The sequence below is a fragment of the Lithobates pipiens genome, unplaced genomic scaffold (genome assembly GCF_037356315.1).
Source record: "Lithobates pipiens isolate NorthernLeopardFrog02 unplaced genomic scaffold, aLitPip1_a1.2 Scaffold_28, whole genome shotgun sequence".
In the NCBI taxonomy this organism is placed as follows: Eukaryota; Metazoa; Chordata; class Amphibia; order Anura; family Ranidae; genus Lithobates; species Lithobates pipiens.
The window spans coordinates 32,870,974-32,891,735 of NW_027507789.1; the positions used below are offsets into that span (position 1 = coordinate 32,870,974).

The 20,762-nt window shown below is 45.9% G+C and overlaps 1 protein-coding gene across 1 annotated transcript in view; it reads left to right on the forward strand.

Moving 5' to 3' along the window:
- The window catches only part of VSTM2L (V-set and transmembrane domain containing 2 like), a 147,023-nt gene that overhangs the window by 113,256 nt on the left and 13,005 nt on the right, over positions 1 to 20,762 (forward strand). Inside the window, exon 3 of the mRNA XM_077459044.1 lies at positions 15,810 to 15,857. Within this exon, the coding sequence (XP_077315170.1) occupies positions 15,810 to 15,857 (48 nt within the window). The remainder of the gene's footprint in view (positions 1 to 15,809; positions 15,858 to 20,762) is intronic.

A 20,762-nucleotide genomic window follows, 5' to 3' on the forward strand; every position in this document is an offset into this window, starting at 1 on the left:
GGGATGTACAGGTGTTGTGTGCATCCCTGTGCTGGCAAACCCGTATATGCTTATTGGGACCCACGACTGCACTGGCACACTGTGTCCCAAGGTGACATCTGTGTGGGTGCGTGTCCATGAACTCATCCTGTGTTTTCTGGGCCGTGCACCCGCACCCACATAGATTTGACATTGAGACACAGTAGCTGTGTCCGTGCAGCTGCTTGTCCCAAAAGACATCTATGGGTCTGCCACCACTGGGATGCACTTAACAACTGTGCATCCCTGTCTCAGCAGAAAATGCTCTTGCATGGTAAATGGAGGTAATCGGCCGTGTGAAAGAGACCTAGGAAGAAAGGTGGGAGAGCCCTTATGTTGCAGTGGGCTGACAGTTTTATTAGATGTACATGGTGTTTTGAAAAATAGGATAAAAAACACACTTGATGAGGTTGTGAAAAAACAGACGTTATTGGAAATGTAACCATCCAGGTACGCTTGAGGAGAATACCCCTGACTCCATGAGGGAAGTGGGCAATCACACTCAATACTCTGGGACATCAGGATGGTAGACAGAACTTGTTCGTGGTAGGAAGAAAACTAGTCAAAGGCAGAAGTGGTGATCATAGAGGGGTTGGGTTGTCTTGGTTAGATATACCTACCAGCACATCTTGACAATGTGGGAGCAAACCCAAAGGAAACAGACACAAGCATAGGGAGAACCTGCAAACTCCATGTCTTTGGCAGGATTTAAAACGAGGACCCCAGTGTTGCAGGGCCAAAGTGCTCACTACAAAGCCACTGTACACTTGTGTACTTTTTAATACTGTAGATATAAAATATTTGGTTAATTTTGCCTTGGGAGGCCAATTATCTGTTTTTATGTGACTCACTTGGCTTCAGATCTATAGGTTATGGACCAGTGAAGTTCTGTAACCAACAGCTGTCAACATATATCAGCCATGCAGCATTTGATGTAGTCATGTGAAAACTTGTTTTCAATGGGCTGTTGTTGGTTTTATCATTGTTAGTCATCCTTGCTCCTGTAGCATTTGATTAAACAAAGATGTTCTTCACTAAGCCCTATCTGCTTATAAAGGGTGTTTCTTTCATGAGGCTAATTACCGTATATACTCGAGTATAGGCCGACCCGAATATAAGCCGAGGCCCCCAATTTACCCCCAAAAAAACTGGCAAACTTATTGACTCGTGTATAAGCCGAGGGTGAGACATGCCTGTCCATCCCTGTGTGTGTGTCCGTCCATCCCTGTGTGTCCATCCATCCCTGTGTGTCCGTCCATCCCTGTGTGTCCGTCCATCCCTGTGTGTCCGTCCATCCATCCCTGTGTGTGTGTGTGTCCATCCATCCATCCATCCCTGTGTGTGTGTGTCTCCATCCATCCATCCATCCATCCCTGTGTGTGTGTGTCTCCATCCATCCATCCATCCATCCCTGTGTGTGTGTGTCTCCATCCATCCATCCCTGTGTGTGTCTCCATCCGTGTGTGTGTGTGTGTGTGTGTGTGTGTGTGTGTGTGTGTGTGTGTGTGTGTGTGTGTGTGTGTGTGTGTGTGTGTGTGTCCAGCCTACCTTTGTCCCGAGCCTCCGTCCCGTGCCTTGCCTCCTTGCCTCCGTCCCGTGCCGTGCCTTGCCTCCTTGCATCCGTCCCGTGTCGTGCCTTGCCTTGCCCCCGTCCCGTCCCGTGCCGTGCCTTGCCTTGCCTCCGTCCCGTGCCCTCTTCGTCGGCGGCCATTGTAAAGTTCAAAAGCTGCGCCGCCGCCTTCGCCTGTGATAGGCGGAACACTGAATTTCCCAGCAGCCTGTGTTCCGCCTATCACAGACGTCGTATCATCCTCGTCCGTAGTACGAGGATGATACGATGTCCGTGATAGGCGGAACACAGGCTGCTGGGAAATTCAGTGTTCCGCCTATCACAGGCGAAGGCGGAGCCGGAGGCGCGGCTTTTGAATAGAATGGCCGCTGTCTGTCTGCTCGACACGCTGATCGAGCGGGCAGACAGCGATGACTCGAGTATAAGCCGAGGGGGGCACTTTCAGCCTCAAAAAAGAGGCTGAAAATCTCGGCTTATACTCGAGTATATACGGTATGAACCTTATCTAAAGGACACAGAGAAGAGAACCACCGCCCAGTCTCTGGTCCTTTCATACATACAGTACATCTTGAATTAACATGAAACTAAACTCTGGTTAAGAAATATACTCACAGGCCACTTTATTAGGTTCACCTTGCTAGTCCCGGTTGGACCCCCTTTTGCCTTCAGAACTGCCTTAATTCTTTGTGGCATAGATTCAACAAGATGTTGGAAACATTCCTCTAAAATGTTGGTTCACTTTGACATGATGGCATTAAAGAGGAAGTAAACCCTGATGGGTTTACTTCCTCTTTGATTCCCTGCAAAGGTAAAGCATAATGGACTACTATCGCATAGTAGTCCATTATGTGTCACTTACCTGACACGGGAGCCAGCAATGTCACCGCTGTCCCCTGTAGTCCGGAGCGTCCATCATCTCGGTGGGTCTCGCTGCTCTGCCGCTGTCATTCGTCGAAGCCGCGATGACGTCACTCCCGCGCATTCGCACGGGAGCCGCCACTTGCGGCATATCGCTATTGACAGCGGCGCGCTCAGTGCGCCTGCGCGCCGCTGTCTACGGCGCATGCGCCGCAGACAGCGGTGCATGTCTTTCGGCAAATATCTCCTAAACCGTGTAGGTTTAAGAGATATTTCTTGGACCTACAGGTAAGCCTTAGGCTGCTTTCACACTGGGGCGGGAGCGGCGTCGGCGGTAAAGTGCCGCTATTTTTAGCAGCGCTTTACCGTCGTTTTAGCGGCGGTCTGCGGGCACTAGCGGGGTGGTTTTAACCCCCGCTAGCGGCCGAAAAAGGGTTAAACCCGCCCGCAAAGCGATGCTGCAGCGGCGATTTACCGGCGGTATTGCCGCGTGTCCCATTGATTTCAATGGGTAGGAGCGGTTTAGGAGCGGTGAATACACCGCTCCTTCACCGCTCCAAAGATGCCGCTAGCAGGACTTTTTTCACCGTCCTGCCAGCGCATCGCTCCAGTGTGAAAGCCTTCCGGCTTTCACACTGGAGTGAAAGGGGCCGGTTTTTTTCAGGCGCTACACAGGCGCTATTTCTGTAACGCCTGAATACCGCCCCAGTGTGAAAGCAGCCTTAATCTAGGCTTACCTGTAGGTCAAAGTGGTTTGTAAGGGTTTACAACCACTTTAAGCAGTTACTGGAATTTTTTTGGCTGTACATCCATGATGCAAATCTCCCGTTCCACCACATACCAAAGGTGCTTTATTGGATTGAGATCTTCTGACTGTGGAGGTCATTGGAGTACAGTGAGCTCATTGTCATGTTCAAGAAACAAGTGGTGATATGTTTTTAGCTTTGTGACATGGAGCATTATCCTACTGCAAGTAGCGATCAGAAGATGGGTACACGGTAGTCATAAAGAGATGGACATGGTCAGAAACAACACTCAGGTAAGCCGTGGTGTTTAAATGATGCCAAATTGGGCTTCAGAATTCATGAACCAGGGTGAATCTTGTTTACGGTAAAGAAGGCTTTCAGGTAATAACTGATAACTGAAGTGGCAAGGCATAAAATAGCACCTGCCCATGAAATGCTGACAAACTTTGGCACCCAGAAATTTCTATAGGTATAACTTTACAGGTCATTGGTTTAGAGCTAACCATCAATGATGGCCCTAGAATCCTTGCTCCACATGTGCGGAAAATTATAATATGTGTTGCAAAATTAAAGTTTTTGTACGTACGAGAGTGGAGTTTTAGTCCTCCTAGATCACTTCAGGTTGGCCCCTTTTGCAGGTATAGCTGTAAAACATAAGTGCATATACTGTTTAAAATCCAGATGCTCTCTATTTTTTGCCACTGTGCCAAAAATCGGAGCCTCTACAGGGCGATCTGTTGACAGCCTAAAGATTCACTGCTGTTCAGGGGCTCTGGGCTTGAGCAAAATGGCAATCTTCAGCAAGAAGAAACAGGAGCAATGCTGAAGGCAATTTACAACACATACTAAACTCGATAACATATTTATTAATGTGGAATGTATGTTCCTTGCTAAAGAACATTATTTTTTATCGAGTTGTTATGGTTAAAGTTCAGCTTTAACTTCTTTAATTTTTTACACCTTTCTTTCACCAAACTTTATTGCTATAACCAGTAGCCCCTTACGTGACAGCATATTTAAAGCGACAGGTTCTCCTTAAAGCAGAGTTCCACTCAAAAGTGGAAATTTCGCTTCTACGCTTCCTCCCCCTCTCCGGTGCCACAGGTCCCCATTCCAACTTCTGGAGAGAGGACCACAGCCCGATCTCCTGGAAATTCGCCCCCCCCCCCTCCACCTACGACTGCTGCTGGGCCAATTAGAAAGCGCAGCGCTCTTCGCACATGAAAAGTAGGGATAGGGAACCAGCTGTGAAGCCAAAAGGCTTCACTGCCTGCTTACCTTACCAGGAATGGCAGCACTTGGGAGTCGATCCAAAGATCAGCTGGGGTGCCGACATGGTGGGCTCCCTGGACAGGTAAGTGCCCTAATATTAAAAGTCAGCAGCTAGAGTATTTGTAGCTGCTGACTTTAAATTTTTTTCACCCAGGCTGGACCTCCTCTTTAATGAGACTGAACTGTACTGATGCTAATGGAGCTTTCAGGTTCTTACTAGCTAGAGGAGATCAGCAAACTGATTTGCCCCATTGCGGTTTCTGGGCTCACAGGTAGAGACAGAGAAACATGGAGGTGTGGAAAAGTTGAATGCAGGTTTCAAGGGTTCATGGAAGCCAACCTGTAGCTGTACAGTCAGTGGTTTAAGTGTAAATATGAACAGAAGAATAGTATTTCTCCTGCGCTCATGCAGGCGGTATTAATGTAAAGTGGTAGTAATTTTGAATGGTGGGTAGTGTAGGATGATCATGCGTGTCCCACTGCCTAAACAAACCAGGGGTGGTCCAAAAGGAGGCCGAGTGAAAAAAGAAGATGGAAGGCACGTATTCCAATGTGGTAGCCTTGCCTTTGCCTGGGCATGATTAATTCTTTATGAAAATTTTGTAACCTGGTTTTTATGAATACGTAGTAATTTATTTGTACTCATCTATTTTGTTTAAGAATAAACGTTATCATTTTTGATTCATGCGTTAGATCACGCGCCTTCCATCTTCTTTTTCACACAGTCACTGGGTTACTTCCATCTAAAAGGCAAATTCAGCTTGTGACATTCACATTTACAGTTGTGGGCAGTGTTTATAAGCATCCCCCCACACTGCTGCCGACATATGATATCTGTCAGTGGCAGCTAATGATTAAATCAGTGTACTCCCAGTGTAGCTGATATCTTATCTCAATAGTTGTTAAAGCGGAGCTCCGCCAATTTTTTTTTTTTAATTAAAATCAGCAGCTACAAATACTGCAGCTGCTGACTTTTAAAATAAGGACAATCACCTGTCCGGGGCGGCCACAATGTAGGGAACCCGAAGCCGATCTGTCCCTCGGCTCTCAGGTGGAGGCGCTGCCATCTTCAGTAAGGGAATCAGGAAGTGAAGCCTCACGGCTTCACTTCCTGGTTCCCTACTGTGCATGCGCGACTCACGCTGCACTATCCCACTGGTCCCTGCTGTCTCCTGTGTGTCTCCCAGAGGACAGCGGAGAGCAATCTGGTGAAGGCCCTTTTCTGTTGCAGCATGACTGCGAGCCGAGTCTCATCCAGTATCAGTAGCGGACCTCACAAATTCTCTTTTGGCTGAATGGACACAAATGCCCTGTACACACGGTCCGAAACTCAGACGGAAAAGGTCTGATCGGATTATGTTGTCGGAAAATCTGATCATGTGTGGGCTCTATCGGACTTTTTCCGTCGGAAATTCCAACGCAAAAAGTTTGAGAGCTGGATCTAAAATTTTCCGACAACAAAATCCGATCTGACTTTTTCCGATCCTTTGTAGAGAATTCCGACGGACAAAGTGCCACGCATACTCAGATTAAATTACGAGACCAAAGCTATTGGCTACTGGCCTCTATGCGGTCCCATCGTACGCAATGAATGTCACCTCGTTCCGAACGATCAGATTTTCTGACAACTTTGTCCAACCGTGTGTATGCAACACAAGTTTCGGCCAAAATCTGTCAGAAAAAATCTGACGGATTTTGTGGTCGGAATGTCTGACCATGTGTACAGGGAAAAATTCCCACAGACACACTCAGGGAACTTGTGGAAAGCCTTCCCAGAAGAGTGGAGGCTTTTGTATACTATACACACAGAACATCAAAAAACGCTACTCTTACAGGTATTTGAGTTTTGTTTTTTTGCTGCCTGTAAATGCCCCTCTATGTTAGCCCATGTGTCCATGTACATATAGGCATTTACAGGCGTTTTGTGGCAGAAAATGAAATGCACCAGAGAGAGGAGCGTTTGAGCAGAAAAAACACCAAACGTGCATAAACACGTGCATTGGCATGTTAATGCATTCTAGCGGACAAAATAAATTAATATTCTGGCCCAATAGAACGCAATAATGCCTGACGTGCAAATCCACACTAACGGACGTGAAAAATGTGGCTTTTGGTGTGTTTTTGCGGGTGAGTTTGCCTCCTCTGGTGCAAAGGCATTTAGGGAAGGGAAAAAAATGACCTAAAGGGGGAAGGAAGCAATTCCATATTCATGCTCATGGTTTTTGATGGGAAGTTCAACCAGCACATACAGGCGTGATGATCAGGGTTCCACAAACGTTTGATTATATAACATAGCTCAGTTACAGAGGCCAAGAAGCTTGGTTTCCCCCAGCATCACAGCCCGAATGAGGATCTCAGGGAAATAAAAATACAATTCATTTTTAATAGCAAAAGCATCCATCCATGTCTTTAATCTTTAATTTGCTGAGAAATCACATAGAAAAACACCCCCCTTAGCATTTCTGGCTGTGACCATTTTGAGCAAGGGCAGATGATTCATGTAGCAATTACTTCCTGGGATCTATCTGTGCTTAGCTCAGGCATACAGACAGGAGGGTGTGCTTAGCTAAGAAAACTCCCTCCTGAAGACTCCTAGCATGTATGACATCATTTGTGCAGGCATGGAAACTAGGAAGTGACTAAAGAAATTTAAAAAATCACAGTTTACTGTCCTTCAGGCTTTGGGGGGGGGGGTAGACAGTGGCCAGTGGGAGTAAACTTTGCACCATCATTGGTTTTATTTTTATTGTGCCCCATTGTTGGCATCAGTAGAAGGAATAGTGCCCCATCATTGGTATCAGGGGGGGATAGTGCCCCATCATTGGTACCAGTTGGAGGAATAGTGCCCCATTTTTGGTATCAGTGGAAAGAATAGTACCCCATGATTGGCATCAGTAGAGAGAATAGTGCCCCATCATTGGCACATCATTAATGTCAGTAGAAGGAATATTGCCCCATCATTGGCATTCGTGGGGGGATATTGCCCCATCATTGGCATCAGTTGGGGGAATAGTGCCCCATCATTAGTATCATTTGGATAAATAGTGTCTCATTGTTGGTATCAGTTGGAGGAATAGTGCCCATCATTGGTATTAGTTGAAGGAATAATGCCCCATTGATGGTATCAGTGGAATGAATAGTGCCCCATTAATGGTGTTAGTGTGAGTAATGATGGCATATTACTGTCAGTTGGAGGAATAGTGCCCCAAAGGCCAAATACAGGTAAGCAGGGTCCAAATCTGGAGTTTGGAGACCACTGGTCTAAACCAATACCACTCCAATTACTACAGGATTCACAGGCTTCATAAAGTAAATGAGAAACTTCCATTACCTCCCATGACTGAGCAAAATTTTCAATTTGTATCTCACATGTTCCCCCTTACAGACGCTGCAGCTCACAGTGGGAGTGTTTCAGTAACAGAGGCAGTGCTGTCAATCCAGAAAGCCTTGGGCAGGACTAGGTGTGGCTAGGTGCTGATTGATGGGCTTGTGATTCAGTAGTAACAAGGCTGATAGTCACACCTCCCTGTACAATTTTCTTCTCTTATTGTAGTGGAAGCAGGAACAGCCTACATGAGAGTGGCAACTATGCTCTGAATTCAGAAGCAGTGCAGCATCGTTGCCACACCATCACAGGAAGCCGAAACTCGCTGTAGACTGACATCACCGAGCAGGTTCAGGCTCAGGTAGGATCACAACCATATGGTCAGGGTCCACCCACACGCCTGGACCGGCATGCGGCTCAGCCTTTCAGCAAGCCGATGAGATCCTGAGCCGGACCCTCCCGTCCCCTCCACAGTCCAGCGCTCCAGTGAGAGAGGGGGAGCAGAGCAGAGAGCTGCTGACTGACAAATGCCAACTCTCTGCTCAGGGAGCCCCGAGAAGCGAGCGATCGGTGGTGTTAGAGCCGGTGGGGAGCATACTTCTCTCTTATGTCAGATGCACTCCCAATTAGGTGCTGGAGCACAGTATTTTTGGGGGAGGCCATCGTTTACCTTAAACTGGCCATACACCTTGTAACCAGTATAATCTTCTTTAGAGCTACAAATAATTATGTAGTGCATAAGCCTACCCGATTGGGTTCAAATAAAGTGGATTGTTGGGTCAGCCTTCTACTACATAGAGTAGTTTGGGTAGATCCAAAAGAGATCGATTCCAAGGTGTATGGTGGCCAGATTAGGACATCTTTTGTGTACTAGTTCAATCTGTTCGCAAAATCTTTGGTACATTAAGTGATTATAATAATGATAATGGCATCACTCCTACCAGGGTACAAAGGTTTCGATCATTAATCCTTAAACAAAAGACAACTTATTTTTTTTTTTTCCAGAAAATGTCAAATTCCTATATTGCAGAAATCTTCTTTTGTTTTTCGGCATTAATTTTTAATAAGTAAGTTATTCATAAATATTAATTGTGTATGCTTCTTACAGCTCGGATCCCCTACCACCCCCTCCCCTCGTCTCTTCCTATCTCTCTTTGTATCCATGTGCTTACACAAGAAGCAGTAATAGAAACACAGTGCTGGGGATTTTAATGAGGGATGCTGTTTGTACTAAGGCCAGACACAATTCATTAACACAAACTGCAATTAATCTAAGGAGGACGCAGGGAGCACAGAGACATGATATTAAAGGAGAAACCATTGTCTATGTATTTTTTTGATACAGAATCAGTTTAATGGAAGTAATCCCACCACTGGAACATGAAGAACTTGCTTTATACTATAGTTAATAATTATATTTGTACGTCTGAGCAGACATTTTTGCTCATTTTATATATATATATATATATATATATATATATATATATAATCCAAAAATACACAATCCTATACCCACAGTTGATCCAGAGGAAGGCAAAAAAAAAAAAAAGCATGATGTAGTTTGCTCCAGCAGGGAGAAAAAAAATCCTTCCTGATCCCCCAAGAGGCAATCGGATATTCCCTGGCTCAATTTTATTTTACCTATAAATATTAGTATACAGATATATTATGTGTACCTAGGAAAGAATCCAAGCCTTTCTTCAAGTGGGGGGGGGGGGGGTGCAGTGGTGAGCAGGGGTAGAAGAAAGGAGAAGGGGGTACAGAGGGGAGCAGGGGATGCAGAGGTGAGCAGTGGTGGAAGAGGGGAGCAGGGGGTGCAGAGGTGAGCGTTAGTAGATGAGGGGAGCAGGGGTGTAGTGGTGAGCAGGGGTAGAAGAAAGGCGAAGGGGGTGCGGAGGGGAGCAGGGGATGCATAATTTAGCAGTGGTAGAAGAGGGAAGCGGGGGGTGCAGTGGGGAGCAGGGGTAGAAGAAAGAGAATGGGGTGCAGAGGGGAGCAGGGGATACATAATTTAGCAGTGGTAGAAGAGGGAAGTGGGGGGGGGGTGCAGTGATGAGCAATGATGGAAGATGGGAGTAGGGGGTGTAGAGGTGAGCAGTGGTATAAGAGGAGAGCGCGGGGGGGGGTGCAGTGGTGTGCAATGGTGGAAGATGGGAGTAGGAGGTGCAGAGGTGAGCAGTGGTAGAAGAGGAGAGCAGGGGGAGGGGGGGTGCAGTGGTGCGCAATGGTGGAAGATGGGAGTAGGGGGTGCAGAGGTGAGCAATGGTGGAAGATGGGAGTCAGAGGTGTATAGGTGATCAGTGGTAGAAGAGGAGGGGGGTGCAGTGGTGAGCAATGGTGGAAGAGGGGAGTAGGGAGTGCAGAGTTGAGCAGTGGTAGAGGAGGAGAGTGGGGGGGGGTGCAGTGGTGAGCAATGGTGGAAGATGGGAGTAGGGGGTGTATAGGTGATCAGTGGTAGAACAGGAGAGCTGGGGGGGGGGTGCAGTGGTGAGCAATGGTGGAGGATGGGAGCAGGGGGTGCAGAGGTGAGTAGTGGTAGAAGAGGGGAGTAGGGGGTGCAGAGGTGAGTAGTGGTAGAAGAGGGGAGTAGGTGGTGCAGAGATGAGTAGTGGTAGAAGAGGGGAGTAGGGGGTGCAGAGGTGAGTAGTGGTAGAAGAGGGGAGTAGGGGGTGCAGAGGTGAGTAGTGGTAGAAGAGGGGAGTAGGGGGTGCAGAGGGGAGTAGGGGGTGCAGAGGTGAGTAGTGGTAGAAGAGGGGAGTAGGGGGTGCAGAGGTGAGTAGTGGTAGAAGAAGGGAGTAGGGGGTGCAGAGGTGAGTAGTGGTAGAAGAGGGGAGTAGGGGGTGCAGAGGTGAGTAGTGGTAGAAGAAGGGAGTAGGGGGTGCAGAGGTGAGTAGTGGTAGAAGAGGGGAGTAGGGGGTGCAGAGGTGAGTAGTGGTAGAAGAGGGGAGTAGGGGGTGCAGAAGTGAGCAGTGGTAAAATAGGGGTGAGAAGTGAGCAGTACTTGAAAAGCTGTGCAGGTATCCTGGGTTCCGTTATGCTAGCAATTTTTTAATTTAGGCCCTTGAAATAAAGGTTTTATGAACCCCGGACATTGATAGCCTCTGTGTGGTTGCAAGTTTTTTTTGGAAATATTAAATGCAACAGACTACAGATAAAAAAAAAAAAAGATGATCCAAGCCACTTCGAAGGACGCTCAGAGCCACATGTAGCTTATGTACCATTGGCTTGTGCACACTAAATTAGACAGATATTTCACATACCATGCAAGCAAATCAAACATACCCTACATAGTCTAATTTGCAGATGAACACTAATTTCCAATTCATGTCTGCAGATTCATGTCCATAATCGAAAATGTAGTAAAAAGCCTTGAGGTCACATAAAAGCAAAACTCCTCAGATCAACAAATATAAAAGCTGGTCTGCAAAGTATAAATTGAAGAAGAAAAATCACTTAATGGTCTGGTTGAAAATAACATAAGTAGCAATAACAGCTTTATTATATTCTGTTCAACCCGGTCACCAATCTTGGATGTAGCTTGTCTTCTGTTGCTTAGCAGTGCATGTTAATATATATATATATATAAAATGTTAAAATTGCTTTGAAAAAAATGTACACAGATAATCTTCTAAGTAGACAATGATATCCATCTAAAGCTTAAAATATTCTTTAAACTATTGACACAGATTATAAAATGTATTTCTATGATATAGAGCTCCATCACAGTTGACATTATTTCAGGGAGTTGGTTACAGGTAGAGTTGGGCACTGGACAGCACAGTTTTGGCACCCTGTAATGTGCCAATCAGTTTGGGGATTAAGGTAATCAGTGTCAGATGGTTAGGAGTTATAGTTTATGTGAGCCCATTAAAAACAAAGCATGTTATTATATTTGTATAACATCTCAATGTGCTATATATAATATTTAATTTTTATTTTTTTTGCTGTTTATTATATATTATCATTTTATTTCGTGATCACATGACGTCACAAGCTCTCTTCTCAAATCCCTGCTGATTGGCGTGGTCATATGGTTTGGATACAAAGCTGCGCTTGTGACATCCAGGCTCTGAGCTGCTGTCAATCATAATGAGATAAGCTGGGTGGACGCTGTGCATCCAAGGCTGTTTTCGTTGTGGCAGATTTATCTTGGCTTGTTGAGTTAGTAGGTGGCAACGAATGTCAAACTTGCCCATTCAAGTCAATGGATTCACACACTGCTTGCCTTGATGGGTGCAGCATGTTCTATAAAAAAAATTGCCTTACGCCGCATAAACACGACAGGACTTTTCGACAGCAAAGGTCTGATGGAATGAAACCGTTAGACAATTTGATCGTGTGTGGGCTCCATTGGACCTTTGCTGTCCAAAAATCTGACGGGCTTTAGAAATAGAACATGTTTCAAATTTTTCCGCCGGGACTCCACCGGACCCAGTTCCTATGGAGAAATCCGCTCGTCTGTATGCTAGTCCGACGGATGAAAACCGACGCTAGGGCAGCTATTGGCTACTGGCTATGAACTTCCTTATTCTAGTCCGGTTGTATGTCATCACGTTCAAATCCGTTGGACTTTGGTGTGATTGTGTGTGGCCAAGTCCGTTCATTCGGAAAGTCCATCAGAACTCCACCGAAAATCCGTCAGGAAGACCGTTGGACCTAGTCTGAAGGAAAGTCTGGTCGTGTGTACGCGGAATTAGTATAAGGTGGCATGATTAGGTCCTGAATGCTTGGAAGCCGCTGCTCAGCCACCTTCATAAAGATTATCCACCGCAGAACGTTTTTTTAGAGTTTGCTGCAGTGTGAACTTAGCCTAATGTCTCGTACACGCGATCGGATTGTTGGCCAACAGAGCGTCAGACTTTTGTCCGAAGCTCGTGTGCCAGGAACTTGTCTTGCATACTAACAGCACACAATTGTTGGCCAACAAACACCAATGTAGTGATGTACTACATGGAATTTCAGCTCTTGAGCGCCACCCTTTGGGCACCTTCTGCTAATGTCGTGTTTGGTGGGCATTGATACCAAGCATGCGTGTTTGTACTTTGGCCTGTTGTCCCCCGAAAATTTACTAGCCTGCCATCCAACATTTGTTGGCGGAAAGTTGGCCAACAATTTTCTGATGGAGCATACTAACGGTCAGATTTTAGGCAAACAGTCTGTCAACACAATTCCCTGCCAAAAATCTGATTGTGTGTATGAGGCTTAAAGCTAGTCGTATGCATATAGATTTTTATAGAATAAATTCCTCTATCCTCGCTAACAGGGTTGGTAGATAGATCTCCAGCTGCAGCTATTGTATTTCACCCGAACAGCTGCTCTTTCTGATTGGATGCAGCTGCTGTTCAGCCAACAACTTTCCAACCAAGGGATGTCCGGCGGGAGGTGGGTGACAGATCCACCTGCTGCGCAAGTTTCAGCTGGTCTCTCAAGTACAGTGTATGACCAGCATAACTTTGTAGCAAGTCACAGGGTGAAAAGCTGTCAGGGATTTTTGTCAACACAGCCAAGAACTGCACTGACACCATGATTTACATGTTACTAAGCCAGTACTTCAGTCCAGGACATACAGTGGGGACGGAAAGTATTCAGACCCCCTTCAATTTTTCGCTCTTTGTTATATTGCAGCCATTTGCTAAAATCGTTTAAGTTCATTTTTTTTCCTCATTAATGTACACACAGCACCCCATATTGACAGAAAAACACAGAATTGTTGACATTTTTTCATATTTATTAAAAAAGAAAAACTGAAATATTACATGATCCTAAGTATTCAGACCCTTTGCTGTGACACTCATATATTTAACTCAGGTGTTGTCCATTTCTTCTGATCATCCTTGAGATGATTCTACACCTTAATTTGAGTCCAGCTGTGTTTGATTATACTGATTGGACTTGATTAGGAAAGCCACACACCTGTCTAAATAAGACCTTACAGCTCACAGTGCATGTCAGAGCAAATGAGAATCATGAGGTCAAAGAAACTGCCTGAAGAGCTCAGAAACAGAATTGTGGCAAGGCACAGATCTGGCCAAGGTTACAAAAAAATTTCTGCTGCACTTAAAGCGGAGGTCCACCCTAAAATGGACCTCCGCTCATCGGAATCCCCCCCCCCCCCTCCGGCGCCACAATTGGCACCTTTCAGGGGGGAGGGGGGTGCAGTTACCTGGATAATCCAGGTAACTGCACCCACTTCCGGGATAGCTGTCTGCGGAAAGGGGCGTAGATTACGCCTCTTTCCGCAACTGCCCGCCCCTTTGCGCAAGTGCCCCGCTGCCTGCTGGGAAACACACAGTTCCCAGAGGCAGCGGGGACCATCCGGATTGCGCCGCGCGGCTCGCGCATGCGCAGTAGGGAACCGGGAAATTAAGCCGAAAGGCTCCATTTCCTGATTCCCATACCCAAGATGGCGGCGGCAGCACCCGAGTGTCGATCTAGAGACCGGCTTCGGGTGCCGACATCGCGGGCGCGCTGGACAGGTAAGTGTCACCATTTTAAAAGTCAGCAGCTGCAGTATTTGTAGCTGCTGACTTTAAAAAAAAAAAAAAAACGCGGAGTCCCGGCGGACTCCCGCTTTAAGGTTCCTAAGAGCACAGTGTCCTCCATAATCCTTAAATGGAAGACGTTTGGGACGACCAGAACCCTTCCTAGAGCTGTCCGTCTGGTCAAACTGAGCTATTGGGGGAGAAGAGCCTTGGTGAGAGAGATAAAGAAGAACCCAAAGATCACTGTGGCTGAGCTCCAGAGATGCAGTTAGGAGATGGGAGAAAGTTGTAGAAAGTCAAACATCACTGAAGCCCTCCACCAGTTGGGGCTTTATGGCAGAGTGGCCCGACGGAAGCCTCTCCTCAGTGCAAGACACATAAAAGCCCGCATGGAGTTTGCTAAAAAAAAACACCCGAAGGACTCCAAGATGGTGAGAAATAAGATTCTTTGGTCTCATGAGACAAAGATGGAACTTTTTGGCCTTAATTCTAAGCAGTATGTGTGGGGAAAACCTGGCACTGCCCATCGCCTGTCCAATACTGTCCCAACAGTGAAGCATGGTGGTGGCAGCATCATGCTGTTGGGGTGTTTTTCAGCTGCAGGGACAGGACGACTGGTTGCAATCGAGGGAAAGATGAATGCGACCAAGTACAGGGATATCCTGGAAGAAAATCTTCTCCAGAGTGCTCAGGACCTCAAACTGGGCCGAAGGTTTACCTTCCGACAAGACAATGACCCTAAGCACACAGCTAAAATAACAAACGAGTGGCTTCACAACAACTCCGTGACTGTTCTTGAATGGCCCAGCCCAGAGCTCTGACTTAATGATTCAGCATCTCTGACTGATTGAGCATCTCTGGAGAGACCTAAAAATGGCTGCCCACCAACGTTTACCATCCAACCTGACAGAACTGGAGAGGATCTGCAAGGAGGAATGTCAGAGGATCCCCAAATCCAGGTGTGAAAAATGTATGGTATCTTTCCCAAAAAGACTGATGGCTGTATTATATCAAAAGGTGCTTCTACTAAATACTGAGCAAAGGGTCTGAATACTTAGGACCATGTGATATTTCAGTTTTTCTTTTTTAATAAATCTGCAAAAATGTCAACAATTCTGTGTTTTTCTGTCAATATGGGGTGCTGTGTGTACATTAATGAGGAAAAAAAATTAACTTAAATGATTTTAGCAAATGGCTGCAATATAACAAGGAGTGAAAAATTTAAAGGGGTCTGAATACTTTCCGTCCCCACTGTAGGTGCTGCTGACCCAAGATGATGTTTTAATAAAGATGGCTATGTGCTTCTGGAGTGAAAAGCAAGTGAACGCATTGGGGACAGTACTGTGATTGGGATTGGTATGAATGGAGCTCCAGGCCAGGGGAGTAAACCTCAAAAAGATATTGCAAGGCTCTGGGACTATATGTGCCATATTGCCGCTACTTCCCTGATGTCTTCAGTCAGCTTTATGCTCCTGGATGAACCAATAATCTCATCTTTGGACTTTTATAATTATGTTTTTGTCTTTGATGTGTTACAGGTGAAATCTCCCCAGGCAACCCAAGAGAAAGGAGCCACCAAGATAAGTGTGAGTATCATCAATCTACAAACCCACTTGTAACACAGGGTGATGACGTAAAAAATTTGTCACAAGTCTAAGCAATTAAAGCGGGAGTAAACCCGCTATTTTTTTTTTTTTTAACACCTGCAAAGCAAAAGGCATAATGAGCTAGTATGCACCGCATACTAGCTCATTATGAAATACTTACCTTAGAACGAGGCCCCGACATCTGGCACGATCCACGCCGAGAGAGCTGACATGCTCCCTCGGCGTTTCTTCCGGGTATCGCGGCTCCGGCGCTGTGAGTGGCCGGAGCCGCGATATCGTCACTCCCACGCATGCGCGCGGGAGATTTCATTCCGGCCGGCCGGACACTGCCGGATTTTCAGGCCGAGAATCCCCTCGTGCGCATGCGCCGCTGCAGTCAGCGGCGCATACCGAGGGGAATATCTCCTAAACCGTACAGGTTTAGGAGATATTTTTTTAACCTACAGGTAAGCCTTATTATAGGCTTTCCTGTAGGTAAAAGTTAAAAAAAAAGAGTATACAACCACTTTAAAATTGAGGATAAGATGAAAAAAATATGTATGAGCAGAGCTTGCCTTCAGTGAAAACTGAAAGTCAAAATGATCCAGCGACGTGCGGTGAGGTCAGTGGCTGGTGAGGAACTGGCTAGTATAAGAGGCAGATACACACAGGTTACATACGCCACAATCATTAGAGCGAGAGCAATAATTCTAGCAATAGACCTCCTCTGTAACTCTAAACAGGTAACCTGTAAAAAAATGTAAAGCGCCACCTATGGGGATTTTTAAGTACTGAAGTTTGGCGCCATTCCATCAGTGTGTGCAATTTTAAAGCCTGACATGTTAGGTGTCTATTTCCCTGGCGTAACATCATCTTTCACATTTTACAAAAATATTGGGTTATCTTTAGTGCTTTTTTTTTTTTTATATTCATGAAAGTTTTTTTTTTTTAAACGCGTTTGTAAAAAAGCTGCGCAAATACCGTGTAACGTAAAACGTTGCAACAACCGCCATTTTATTCCTTAGGGTGTCTGTTTGGGGGTTCTGAGTAATTTTCTAGCAAAAAAAATGAAGGTTATTACATGTAGAAGAGAAGTGTCAGAATTGGCCTGGGTGGCAAGGGGTTAATGACCATAAGTAAGTAATATACAAATAATTATCATATATTGATTTTAAGGTAATTTACTATATTTTCAAAAACTGTACTCAAGCAGGTGGCTTAGCAGAGAAATTATTGAAGTTTGAAGTTATAACTCAAGCCAGTAATTTCAATGTAAATAAATCAATTATTTTGTGATAACATATACATATAAATATATGATTTAGCTTGATTATAAGACCCCTTTCACACCGAGCCGCCCCAGGTAAAGCGGCGCTATCTTTGCCAAAATAGAGCCAGATCTCCTGTATACTCGGCTCGCAGTCACGCTTAGTCCCGCAGTTCCTAGCGTTGACGTCCCGGCATTGGACTGGCATTATGTCTATCATAGGATCCGGGCCAAGGGGCGGGACTGGGCGTGACGCCAAGCCGAGTACACAGGAGATCCAGCTCTATTTTGGCAGCGCTCGTCCCCTCCTTCCCCTCGGTGGCAGCGTATATTTTGGCAAGGCTGCAGATGGACATTGATCAGGCTGCAGTGAGGAGCAATGCTGCAGATGGACACTGATCAGGCTCCAGTGAGGAGCAATGCTGCAGATGGACACTGATCAGGCTCCAGTGAGGAGCAAGGCTGCAGATGGGCACTAATAAGGCTCCAGTGAGGAGCAAGTCTGCAGATGGGCACTGATCAGGTTTCAGTGAGAGCAAGGCTGCAGATGGGCACTAATAAGGCTCCAGTGAGGAGCAAGTCTGCAGATGGGCATTGATTAGACTGCAGATGGGCACAGATCAGGCTACATTGATGCTCACTGAGATTTTTTTCCCTGAAACTTCCCTCTGAAATTGGGGTGCATGTTATACGCCGATCAATACGGTATTTAGTGGTGTACTTTACCTTTAGAAGCTGCCATATTTTTGCAGAGTCGGGTCAGCTTGGACCAATGTAATTATGTTCCATACCTGGTTAATCTCTGTGGAAGCTGGAAATCACTACACTAGGCACTACAGTCATCATCATTAGCTTTCGAGTCTCGTGCCTGAGTGGCTGCCAAGCTGCAGTGAACACAAATTGCCCACTTGGTATTTTTTTTTATGAATGTAGATAATCTAATTGGATGAGGTGGAGAGGCTGGTAGAGATGTAATTTCCAACTTCCACAGGGATCGGCCAGGTATGGCACTTATTGTACATCCGAGCTGGAGCAACATAAGTCTGCATACCTAAACTTCCTCTTTAAAGGGGTTGTAAAGGTTTGTGTTTTTTCACCTTAATGCATCCTATGCCCGTTTACTTACCTGAGCCCGTTCACCTGCTGTGCGCATCCCCCGGCGTCCTCTTCTCCACCGAGCCTGGCTGTTGATTGGATAGATAGGATAGATTGATAGCAGCGCAGCCATTGGCTCGTCCTGCTGTCAATCACATCCAATGACACGGCCGCCAGGGGGCGGGACCGAGTCATACACTCTGTGTCTATGGACGCAGCGTGTATGACAGGGAGCGCACCCGCAATCTAACCCCCTCGGGATAGAGCTTCCCGGAGGGGGAGTTAGCTATTGCAGAGAGGAGCCGAGACAGCCGCCGAGGGACCCCAGAACAGGAGGATCAGGGCCACTCTGTGCAAAACAAACTGCACAGTGGAGGTAAGTATAACATGTTTGTGATTTAAAAAACAAACAAAAAAAAAAAACGAACTCATACAACCCCTTTAAGACCAGTCACATACTGGTACTCAGATGCCCCAAGGTCTTTTTCTATGTATTCTCACTGTGGGTGTTGCTAACAGGCCCCCAGGAAAATCATACTGTGAGGCAGCAGTAGATGGGGGTCCATGAATGGAGACGGCTGAAAGAAGTTTGGGGTGGTACCCTGAGCAGAAGTTGCTGTGAGAGTAAGGCCCCTTTCACACTTGTACGACGACTTGGGACTGCAAGTCGTTCCCCATGATTTCCAATGACAACCATTCATATTAGTATGACTTCAGCATTGATGTCCCGGCATTGGACTGGCATTATGTCTATCATAGGATCCGGGCCAAGGGGCGGGACTGGGCGAGTACACAGGAGATCCAGCTCTATTTTGGCAGCGCTCGTCCCCTCTTTCCCCTTGGTGGCAGCCTATATTTTGGTCGTGCCAACTTCAAAGTAGTCTCTGTACTACTTTGGTCAGACTTTGATGCGAGTTACACAGGCGTTACACGGGCATTCCATGAAATCGCAGCTAAAAATTACATCAAAATCCCAGCCGTGAAGTCGCAGCAAAATGAAAGGGGCCTTAACAGGGTTTGTAGCCAAAGGTCAGGACAAGCAGCAGACAAGAGAGTAATCCAGAAACGTAGCCAAGGGTCAGGAGCCCAAAGCAGGTGAGTACATGAGTACCCAGGCTGCCTGAAATATTTATTTTGTAAAGTGAATGTTCATTAAGGTGAATCTGTGTTTACTTTGGTAAATGAACCCGATTGTGTTTGACACTTCTGCCCATTTATAAAGCTGTCTGTCGCCCCCACCCATTTGTCCCCTCACAAGGGGAGGACTGATAACTCATGGGGCCCCCAGGCAATGGAGATAATGGGGCCCCCAGGCAATCAGAGATTATGGGGCCACACAGTATACACAAACACAGTATACACATACATGTACACACAGTATACACAGACATGTTTCTATTGGCTGAGAAGGTACTGGAGAGGTGGGGCAGCTATAATCTCAGGATTTTTAGACCAAAAGTATGTCGGTAAGGGATATTTCAGACACAGATGTAAAAAAAAAACACAGATTTTTGCATACTGTCCCTGGTTTTACTGAGGCTGGCAACCCTAGTGGCCCAGGGCCCTTGGGCAGTGCCCGAGTGGCCGAATGGTCAGTCCGCCCCTGCCCCTCATCCACTCAGCTAGACAACAACCCATGTCTTCAGCCATGTAACATGGGGACTTTAAAAGAACCACACCAATTTTGTTTTTGTTTTTTTTTACAAAATTTGTTACATTTATTTAACATAATGTAATTAGCATACAAATATTTTGTGCAATAACATATTTCCTTTCCTACACCTCCATCTGCTTATGCCATATGACTCAATCAAATATTCAATGCACATAATTAATATTCATTGATACATTCACACAGCACATATGACAGCTCAGTGGACTGAGTGCAACTCTCAATGTAGTTGTGGGTAAGACTTAGCATGGATTGATACTACCAGAGCTGAAATCCCGATATGGATATTTTTACATAGTTACATTGGTCCAGATTGGACTATGCACACTGCTCCAAAAAATTTAAGTAACACTGAAAACACATCAGATCTCAATGGGAAAAAATATCATGCTGGATCTCTATACAGACATAGACTGGGTAATGTGTTTGAAATGAAAAAGGATGCCACATCGTTTGATGCAAATGAAAATTATCAACCTAATTGGGCTGAATTCAAAGACACCCCGGAAATCAAAGTGAAAAAATGATGCAGCAGGCTAGTCCATTTTGCTGATATTTTATTGCAGTAACTTAAAATGGTACTCAGTTGTTTGTATGACCCCCAAGAGCTTGTATAACGTTGGGGCGTGCTCCTAATTATACCATAGGTGGTGTCCTGCGGTATTTCCTCCCCCAGATCTGGACCAGGGCATCACTGACCTCCTGAACAGACTGAGGTATAACCTAGCAGCATTGGGTGGACAGAAACATAATGTCCCAGAGAGGTGTTCTATTGGATTTAGGTCAAGCGAGCATGGGGACCATTCAATGTTATATATTTCTTTATCCTCCAGGAGCTGGCTGCATACTTTCGCCACATGAGGCCTGGCAT